Raw genomic sequence first — 9,985 nt, 5'->3', positions numbered from 1 at the left:
AAACACTAATCAGTGCAGTGTAAGGATACAGAGTTATCGAGCACTGAGAGTAACCCCAGCACACTTGCGCCATCATGCTTCGATATCTGTCATCACAAAGCATTTTTATGTAAATATGTAGATAAGAATAAGAGAGAATATAGAATAAAAGAACAAAACAAGAGGTGGTCAGTATCCAGGCTGTGAGGGGTCCTTGATGATGATGCTGGCTCTCTGCTGAGGTCTGCCAGTATAAATGTCTCTGAGTGGAGTTAGTGAAGTGCCAATTGCCTGCTCTACCACTCTCACCACCCGCTGCAGTTTTCGCTTGTCCTCCACAGTACAGCAGTTAAACCAGAGTGTACAGCAGTAGGTCAGAAGGCTCTCAATGGTGGAGCGGTAGAAGTTGATTAGCGGTTTTTGTGGTAATTGGGCCTGATACAACTTCCTAAGAACATATAGCCTTTGTTGTGGTTTTCCTACCTGGTGGGAAACGTTTGTGGACCAGGTAAGGTCTGCCGAGATTTGGACCCCGAGGAACTTAAAGCTTTCTACCTCCTCTCCATCAATGTAGAGGGTGGAGTGGTCAGATCGCTTTGTCCTCCTGAAGTCGATTACCATCTCCTTAGTCTTGGCTGTGATCACATGTAGGTTGTCGTCATCTCTGTAGGCTGAATCATCATTGTACTTGATCAGTCCTATAATGGTCATGTCATCAGAAAATTTTATAATGGTGTTATTGGTGTGAATTGAAGAACAGTCATGGTTAAGAGTATAAGAGGGGACTGAGGACACGGCCCTGTGGAACGCCTACATTCAGAATGCAGATGGAGGTGGTGTGCTCTCTGTGTTCTGGGGTCTGTTGCTCAGGAAGTCCAATATCCAGGTGCACAGTGAGTCACTGAGTCCTAAGTTGCTTAGCTTTTTTTAACCAGTTTGCAGGGTTGAACTGTACTGAAGGTGGAGCTGAAGTCCACAAACAGCATTCCCACATAAGTGTTACTACTGTCCAGATGTGAGGGGTTGTGTGAAGAGCTGTTATTATGGCATCCTCTGTTGACCTGTTTGCCTCGTATTATGGGTCGAGGTCTGCAGGAATAACAGCCTTAATGTGTGACATGCTAAGTTTCTCAAACCATTTGGCAATTGTGGGCAGGGATATATTATAGATAGTCATTTAAGCAGCTCATCCTGTTCTTCTTGGGTACTGGAACGATGGCTGACTTAAAGCACGATGGTACTACAGACTGTAGTAGTGAGAGGTTGAAGATGGTGAAAACCTCTGCTAGTTGGTCTGCACATGCTTTAAGCACTCTAAGGTCCAGCTTGAGGCAAATTATTTTCCCTTTTTTGTCCAAATAAGTTGAAGAATGTAATGTCAAAAACGTTAAAATGCCAATCTTTATTTTCAGAGAAAGTAAAACATTGCACAATAAAACCTTTGAACACTGGCTCCCTCTAGTGTTAAAATTACATCTCTACATCATCCACCTCAGTCTTGAGTTTGTTGCGGAGGCTGTAAAGAGAGGTTTTAGGTTACTCATTAAGTTGTACTAGCAATAGGGGGAAAAGGCTTTGATAGGACTTATTAAGGCCATCATAAAATCCCTTGACTGAATGACTCAATGTGGCACTACTTTCCAAACCATCTGGGTAAAAAAGGAACACCATTTATATATAAAATACAGTCTTGCAAAGTCACCTGGTGAGGTAGGAGTGGACGTCAGAGAAGCCGTGATATTGAGCCAGGGGGAAGAGGATGCCGGTTGGGCAGCGGCCCTCACGCTGACGACAGAAGCTGCAGTTGCAAATGCCTCGACAGGGAGGGCATTTCCAGTCCTGGAGAGAAAATGAAGGTTTTAAAACCCGAATCTACGGGTATGATGGGAGGTCAATGTTTCTACAGGTTTCATTTTTGTTATAATTTTATACATGACCCGTGTCCTAATATCTCTATACAAAACTTTAATAATTAAGTGTGTGTGTGTAAGATGAACAGTTTTTTTTTTGCTTTTGCACAGTTCAGTGTTGGGGTATCATCAGTCTGACCGGATCAAGCAGCGCTTTTTTGACATCCTCTCCATATCGGTTCCTCAGACACGGCCCGCAGAACTGACCCTGAATCCCACGGCAGTTCTCACTGCGACAGCACGTCTTTGTGTCAACAGTTTTCTGACGGCACTGATGACACGTGGAACCCTGAAAATATATAAAATACATAAAACTAATGATAAAAGGTAGCTTTACAACATTCCCTAACCAGCCTCAACATTCTCCAAATTTTAGATTGTGTAAATGCATTTTTGATTAAACTGCTAATCTACATGTGGAGCTAGACTTGCTTTCTGATCATACGGATTTATTATGAACACCATTCAGCACAGCCAGGTTTCTGGCTCGAAAAAACCCTAAAAACACCAGTCTGAGCTCAGGACGGTGGTTTATCTTTATCGGTTGTCTCTCCGCTTCAGGTTCTGTGCACACTCAGATAAAAGGTTCATTTCACAGGTCACATGACTCTTCTTCACAAAACGATCCCTACGAGTGTTGCTTATTCCAGACACATTATCTGATGTGATACAATAGTGATTAAGATTCTTTAATGAACATAAATAATCTGCTCCCAACCCTGGTGATTTAACCAAGTACACTTTCATGGTACATAAAACTCTAAGCTTGAGCTAGCTGACTAAGCCGTTAATCTTGCTTCATAGAACAACCCTCAGTTCTTGGGTGTTTATGCAGTCTGCAGTGTTATCATTATTAGGTGGAGAAGAAGGAAAAAAAGAAAATGAAAAAAAAAAAAAAGCATACCAAGCTAGGTTACCTAGCCACCAGGCTAAAGTCGATTTATCTGCCTCTGGTAAATCAACACCTTAGGTGAACCGTAACCTCAAACCCTTCTGTGTAACCTGCGCCATCACCTGCTGTGCACCTCTCTACAAATGTAACTACACGTCATGGAAACACAGCTGCACAGGCATAAACATGGGAACAGTGTTGGCTGCTTGTGCAGGCTTCGTTGTAGCCTCTACAGAGCAGAAGCCTAAATTCAGTTTAAAGGGAATGGCATGGTTTTGTCGCTCTGTCGCTCCTTTACCTTTTCAGTCAACACTTGACCTACAGAAAGCGTCATCTCTTTCAGGCTATGTACAAAAACACAGGCTGCATATAGAAAATACTTCACTTTACATAGCCAAAGATAAAGGCAAGCGCACCATCATGAACCCCACTTAAGAGCACCAAGCAGAAGGTGGAGGTCACAAATGTACACTCATAAAAAGGAGTTTAAATATAACTGTCAGATGTTCTCTTGACCGTAGGACACAGACAGGCTTGCCACGAAAGCCTAAAGAATAGGTTTATTACTATGTGAAGGCAATGTGTACAGAATTTAAAAAAAAAAAACCCCAAAAAGAGTGTTTATCTCAGAAGTCCTCATCCAACCATGTATCCTGATCGCCTGGAAACACTGAGTGCTAACGGGGTTTGAATAACAGCAGCAGTGAACTCACTGTGACACTGTGGTAGACTTTCTCGGTCATGTTGTCTGCGACCAACTCGAGATCATCTTCTGTGATTTCTTCTACCGGACGAATAACGTGAGGTTTGCTTCGATTACCTCGTGCGACGCCACGACGCCATGGAGCTTGGCGTACCTGAAACAGATGATGAGAAGAATAATCCACTTAGCTTCAAGTTTTAAATGGATACTGACAAGAAACAGATTAGAGAATAGAGCAGAATAAAATGATGGCTTTCACTCACTGCCACACTCCTTATCACTCTGGTTCACTAAATGTTTGTATAGTGTTGGTTGAGGAAAGCATACGCACGGTTCAGAACACTAATGTTTATTAGATTTTCTTGACTGCCATCTATTTCAAAGCTAAACCAATAAATAAATCACATGTAAATATGTACATTACTGCACTATATTGAACAAATGCTCCAAAGGCCTTGTAGACTTTAACTGGCTGCTGATAAGTGACAGAACTGACCTCCAGCAGCTCCTCCTCCAAGCTGAGCTCCACTTCTGCCTCCTCAGCGGCCAAAGGATCCTCCGTTCCCGACATGGACCTTGTCAGCCTGCGAGATGCCCGCTCTGGGTTTCTCCTGGACTCTCCTCCAGTCGCAGCAGATCGCGGCGGATGCTGCAGGAGTGATACGATCCATAAGGAAATTCAAAAATTCAGAGATCTGCTGAAAATTCCTACATTTTCCACGACACTCACAGAGCTTCTGTCTTTTGCCTTCTGTTTTCCTGCTTGTTTCTTCAGCAGCCCTGCACCTCCTGGCATTTTCTGTAGGTCTGCCATCAGCTGAGCCAACTGTTAAAGATGAGCAACAGGAGTCACTGTAGAAGGTCAGCACTTGAAAGTATTATTGTACTATTCACTGAGACCAAATTTGTTTGTTTTCACATCAGTTTGTCACATTTTAAACTCGGTATGTGGTGCCGTGTCTGATTTACCATGGCTTTGTTGGCTTTAATGTTCTGCTCTCTCCTGGCCAGGAAAGTGTCAGACGCATCATCTGCTGAATCAGAACCATGGTCCTCAGTCGAAGCAGGCCGAGCTGCTGCTGCCTCGCCATCCTCGAATTTCACGTGTCTCTCCTCCTTTGTCCTATTGCGCTGTCCTGTCCTTTTCACTCCTTTCTTGTGTGTCGTCCTCTCCTCCGCCTCTGAATCCTCATCGTCGGTAGACTGCTGGGTAGAGGGAGCTGAGCGCAGAGCCACCCTCAGCCTGAAGGGCTTAACTGTAGAAGTAGCAGATGCTTTAGATGTAGTTTCCTCCTCCTTGGGGAAAATGTCAGGCTGAGCTTCATCTCCAAAACTGCAATTCTGCTGAATATCAACACAGAATAACAGATCTTTTTGCCAAATCCCTTTACAGAAGTAGTCTGTCTGAATGAATGCAGAGTAAAATTACTGGATTTAGTAACAATTTATCGTGAAACAACCAAAATACATGCCGATTCTAATTATTGCCAGAGAAAACCCACACATGATTACATCTTTAAGAATCATTACAAAAGAAAAAGAGAAGACAGATTTATTAAATCATAAAAAGGAGGTTAGTATCAATTGATGCTCAGAAGAAGTGGTAAAAATCGTCTTCAAATAAAACACATTAGCTTGTAGAGTTGGTGCTTTTTTCTTTTTAAATGTAGTATATAAACAATTTAAGTCACCTCTCAGCCTAATGTGTCCCACATAAACAACCACTCCAAGTTAGTACTTGGCTTTCTGGTCACCCCAGTATATATGAAGCTTTAAAGGTCTAAAACCAAACAAAATCCTACCTCATCTTTGAGTTCAGTGTCGGAAAAGCCGTGAAATGTCACATCATTTTCAGAGTCCTCCAAAAAAACATCAGCAAGCTCCGCTGTTAGCGAATTCATCCTTAAAACCGTGCCCCAAAGACAGAAAAAGCACCAAAATTAGCCTCAAAACCGGTGTAGGACAAGTTTATCTGAACAAACAGGTAACCAAATGCTACTTTATTGGCCTCTCTGCCGCCTCTTGTGTGTGTGTGTGTGTGTGCCTAACCTGGACTGTGGATAGCACCCTGCTAGCCTGTGAGTTTTAGCTAGGCTCCCGCACACCTGCAAACACACCTTCAATTACTCGTTTTAATTGCCCGCTGATTTCAAAGCTGCCCGAAAATAAAATAGATTATTGTGATTTTGAGGGTTAAATTAGCACGAATTTGCTGACGTTATTATATGACCTTTTTTTTCTCTAAAATTAAGCTTTTTTCTTTATTGTATGTTAACAAAAACATGACGTTTGAGCCAGGAAAACTACAGTTTGAGGAAACCGACCCCAGAAACGAAGAGCTTCATCCCGCTTGCTGCTGTTTGTGATAACAAAATGGTAGCTAAAATTATTTTGATTTCACGTTCATGTGGTGAATAATGCAGTTAGACTAGATATTTTTCTTTTCCTACATTCTCCAAACTGCATTTTGTGGCTGATTAGCAGTGAAACACCAGTAAGACCTCCATGGAGGCCATGAAAGGTGTGGAAGGATGTTTATCTTCCTTAATCCTGAAGGACAATATCCAGCCATCATGCCCTGAAGCTCATCTCACTTGGATTGAGTAATGAATGATCAGCTGACTCTGTGGCCACCTCTGTGATAGCTTTATTTATGTACAGCATAACTTTAAAAAAAGGTACCATTTTACATTTACAGTTATGCTCAAATCTCTCCATCTGCAGGTGGCTTTAAATTATGAACCTGTACTCATCGTCAAGAGATCCTCCACGTACTGAAAAAACTGGATGTATGTAATATGTTTGAATATTTACTCAGGTATTCCAGTGACACAACCCAGGTCATACCAATGCGCAAAAGGCCTTTTGAAGTATCATAATTTGAAATATTACACTGATTATAGCAAATAACTAATCACATTATTTATGGATTAATTTAATGTAGCGTCAGTTTTATAGTTTATTTCTTACAATGTGCTTTAGCTAATTGTGAAACTTTTATGAATTGCACAGAGTCTGTGTTGATGTCATTGGAGACAACAAGCATAAAAAACTCAGTTCTTGGACATTAAAACTAAACTATGTAATTCAGTGCGGCCATCGTGTCTGCTGTAAACAGATTGTATGAACCCTTTTGAAATCTGTGTATTGTTGAACAATTTCCAAGTGCTGATCCATGATGTCATGGGTTTTATGTGTTGGCATGAGGGCATGAGTCACAGGTGAAAATAACTGTCAAGTCAGGCGTGTGTGTGTCACGACACACACCTTAACTCCTGACTCCACCCATTAAAAAAAGATCACTCAGATTGTTTTCTGTTTTAGCCATGTTCCCATGTGTGATGGGCCATTGCCATTGCGTAAACAAAATGCGCAGGGTCCCTCCCAAAGGGCGTGGCTTCCTGATGTGCTTCTTTAGCCTTCCGGGAGCTGGATGCGGAAGACAAACACGAAACTGCTCTTTCGGAATTCCTGAAACTTCACTGCAATCGAGGTAAGTTCCAAAGGTAAAACCTGTGAAATCTTTAGATTTTGATGCAGTTATTATAAGTGACACGTGTGGGACAAACAGCTAAAACTCACAATAACGACTGACTGAGTGTGCTGAACTTGCTGTGTGGAGAAACATGGAGAAAGTGTTGCGGATTTACAAGCTGTTGAGTAATTATGACTTCATGTTTTGTCAGATCATCTTCTGTAAGAGTATACATGTGGCATTTAAGCCTTTGTTGTGTGTTGTATTGAGGTTTATAGCAGCGATGAGCCTTGTTCTATACTGACAAGTGCTACAAAATGTAACAGTTTCCACGGTAAACACTTAAAAACAAACAGACGACAGATATTAAGACCTTCATAAAGGGAGGATCAATTGAAGGGGTTTACTTTGGTTTAGTTTTATTTAGGTGTTCGCATTAAATGGCTTACTTTGTGCATCCGTGTGTACACCAAACACAAATTGTGAAATGAGAAACCGTGACAGCTAGAGGTGATCAGGTGAGTAACTGCCTCTGGCTCTGATGTCTCTTTGTCAACAACCAACCAAAAAAAAAAAAAAAAAACCCACCAGATATTTCTCATTGTTGTTGAGGGTAAACACCGACTGCTTTCCCCTTTTGTTCTGTCTTTGTAAAGTGAATATCTGGTTTTGATCTGGAAAAATGAAGAAGCTGTTAAATGTTAACTGCTGTTTGTTTAATTTGGGTAGAATCACGAATTCAATCAAGATATACCGAGTGATATATTTAAGTGTTATTTTAATTTAATCCAATATTTTTAAACTGCATTTCCTTTGTCTTTCCTCTAGGATTTTTCTGTTAGGTCAGTGTGTGTATATATATATATATATATATATAAACCATGTGGCCAAATCAAGGTAGGACATCAAACATGATTACCATTTAATTATGATGTTTTATGTGTGTCTATAATTGCTTAATAGCTTACAGTGTGTAAGATGGATGTGTGCTTTTACTTGTATCAGGTCCTCCTCCTCCAGTCGGCCCACCAAATCCTGCCTTTCCTCCTGGCTACAATCCTGCTTATCCTGCTGCCCCTCCTCCAGGAGCATTCCCCCAGCCTCCACCTCCATATTCTGCTGGCCAGTTCCCAGCTCCTATGAATCCAGCCATGGGACCATACGGTGCACCAGGGGCAATGCCTTATGGAGCTCCTGGACTTCACCCTTATCCTATGGCTCCAGGTGGATATCCAGTTGTTCCTCCTGCAGGTGTTCACCCAGGTCCATATCCACACTCCCCAAAAGGCGGCAAACACAAAGGTTGTCATCCTCATCATGGAGGGCTAAATCCCATGTCTGGAGCCTTAGCCGGGGGAGTTGCAGGAATGGGAATGGGGCTAGTTGGGCACAAAGCAAACAAAAAGATGCACAAGAAGATGAAAAAGGCACACAAACATAAGCACTACAAACATGGCAAGGTGAGACTGGGTTTAAATTTAGAATGTCAGAGTTTATGGTTTAATTTTTAAGTTTTGAGTGAAAAGAGCAAACAGTTGGTGGTGACTTTTAAAACCGTGTGTTTCTTTGTTCACTGTTGAAGATTGCTTAAGCAGATCAGGCATTTTTTATGATTTAAAATCTATATTTTAACTGTTTTAAAACGATTAACAGATGTATAATTTCCTGTTTCTGTCTTCACAGTCCTCCAGCAGCAGCAGCAGCAGCGACTCAGACTGAGGCGACTGGTTTGAAGCATGGCTTTCACAAAAAAAGCTGTGTAACAACAGCACAGCGCAACTATTAACTACTAACAGTTAACTGTCAATGCATTAAAGCAGTTCTTATAGCCTTTTGCAGATTTTTGCTGAGTCGCAGCAAATCTCACATGTTCAGTATAAATGTATGACACTAGAAATGCATACAGCAGCTCTTTTTTTTTGTGTGTGTGTTACTGTCACAACTTTAATCGGCACTGGGATTCCACCTCATGTTGAATTTTACTTTGGTTTGTGGTTTTTAGGTGAAATGTTGCAATTTATCTACTGTTACTATTCTCTAATATTACAATGACAAACATGTAGATAACTGAAAAAGAGACTGCAGCACTGTGCAGATGATTTTCTTAATGTAATTAAGTTAAAAGGGATATAGAAAATATAGTTAATTAAAGGTATATATTTTTTTTAATTTTATGATCACTACTGTGCATGGCTGCAGAAAAAACCTGTTGCTTGTTAATATCGTTCATTTTAAAGTTAAATAAATAAATTGTATTAATAAATGAAGTTACATAAAAAGTCTATGGTGTGTTTGACATTGCTCGGAAAGATCTAGATTTTTTTTTTTTTTAAAGAAATTGTAATAAATGTTATGCTCACTAAGGAGACAGATTTAATAGAGAAGATACAAGAATTTAAATACCTGGTGTCAACCATCCAGAGTGAAGAAGAGAGTGTAGGGAGGGTGGAGACCAATCAGGGATGATTTGTCCCAGAAGGATAACAGCAAGGGCAAATAGAAAGGTTTCAAGGGTTTACTGCTATGATTTTTGGTAGAGAGGAGGCAGAGTTGAAGATGCTCTGAAGGTTTTCACTGGGATTTAACCAAAATGGGACAGGATTAGACGAGTGTATCAGAGGGACAGCTGAGTTTAAGCAGTTTGGAGAAAAAGTCAGAGAGGCAAGGCTGATATGGTGCAGAGGAGGAAGAGTGGATATATTGAATAAAGGATACTGAATATGGAGTTGCCACGCAGAGGGAAGATCACACAGAAGATTGATAGATGCAGTCAAGGAGGACATGCAGAGGAGGATGCTAGGGATAGAGAGAGATGGAGGCAGATGATCTTCTGTAGCGACCCCTAAAGGGAGCAGCCGAAGAAGAGGAGAGTAAGGAATATTACGCCCTCTAGCGGCTCCTTAAAAAGTATTTTATTCAGCTATAAAATCTGAATATATTAGAAACTGCAAGAAATCTGAAAGATATCTTAAAACTTTTTCTGTTAATTTATATAAACAGATAAAACACGTAGACAGTCTGTTATT

The 9,985-nt window shown here is 41.0% G+C and overlaps 2 protein-coding genes across 3 annotated transcripts; one reads left to right on the top strand and one right to left on the bottom strand.

Moving 5' to 3' along the window:
* Positions 1-1,357: 1,357 nt before the first annotated feature.
* Positions 1,358-5,965, bottom strand: LOC113021910 (cell division cycle-associated protein 7-like). Of its 2 annotated transcripts, none has more exons than XM_026166746.1 (11): positions 5,935-5,965; positions 5,809-5,840; positions 5,534-5,589; positions 5,287-5,386; positions 4,454-4,828; positions 4,215-4,310; positions 3,981-4,133; positions 3,495-3,638; positions 2,029-2,178; positions 1,682-1,818; positions 1,358-1,495 (listed from the first exon to the last, which is right to left on the bottom strand). In XM_026166746.1, exons 1-11 carry the CDS (start codon positions 5,948-5,950, stop codon positions 1,450-1,452), a joined length of 1,305 nt encoding a protein of 434 aa, XP_026022531.1. In that variant the 5' UTR covers positions 5,951-5,965; the 3' UTR covers positions 1,358-1,449. The 2 variants fall into 2 exon arrangements, with proteins under 2 accessions (XP_026022531.1, XP_026022532.1); XM_026166747.1 differs by having other exon boundaries at positions 4,454-4,825.
* Positions 5,627-9,238, top strand: prr13 (proline rich 13). Its single transcript, XM_026166748.1, has 6 exons — positions 5,627-5,860; positions 6,209-6,273; positions 6,809-6,977; positions 7,788-7,856; positions 7,965-8,419; positions 8,643-9,238. Exons 4-6 carry the CDS (start codon positions 7,841-7,843, stop codon positions 8,676-8,678), a joined length of 507 nt encoding a protein of 168 aa, XP_026022533.1. The 5' UTR covers positions 5,627-5,860; positions 6,209-6,273; positions 6,809-6,977; positions 7,788-7,840; the 3' UTR covers positions 8,679-9,238.
* Positions 9,239-9,985: the final 747 nt, after the last annotated feature.

Source organism: Astatotilapia calliptera, chromosome 5 (assembly GCF_900246225.1).
Source record: "Astatotilapia calliptera chromosome 5, fAstCal1.2, whole genome shotgun sequence".
NCBI classification, from domain to species: domain Eukaryota; kingdom Metazoa; phylum Chordata; class Actinopteri; order Cichliformes; family Cichlidae; genus Astatotilapia; species Astatotilapia calliptera.
The sequence above is the reverse complement of the archived record's forward strand: the minus strand, read 5'-3'. Positions and strand labels throughout refer to the sequence as shown.

Bases quoted from the DNA above. Each gene is read 5' to 3' on its own strand.
- LOC113021910 (XM_026166746.1), bottom strand. The intron at 4,311-4,453 runs GTAAATCAGACA...CATCTTTAACAG, and splicing joins TTAAAGCCAACAAAGCCATG to TTGGCTCAGCTGATGGCAGA. The intron at 3,639-3,980 runs GTCAGTTCTGTC...CATCTGTTTCAG, and splicing joins TGGAGGAGGAGCTGCTGGAG to GTACGCCAAGCTCCATGGCG.
- prr13 (XM_026166748.1), top strand. The intron at 8,420-8,642 runs GTGAGACTGGGT...CTGTCTTCACAG, and splicing joins AGCACTACAAACATGGCAAG to TCCTCCAGCAGCAGCAGCAG.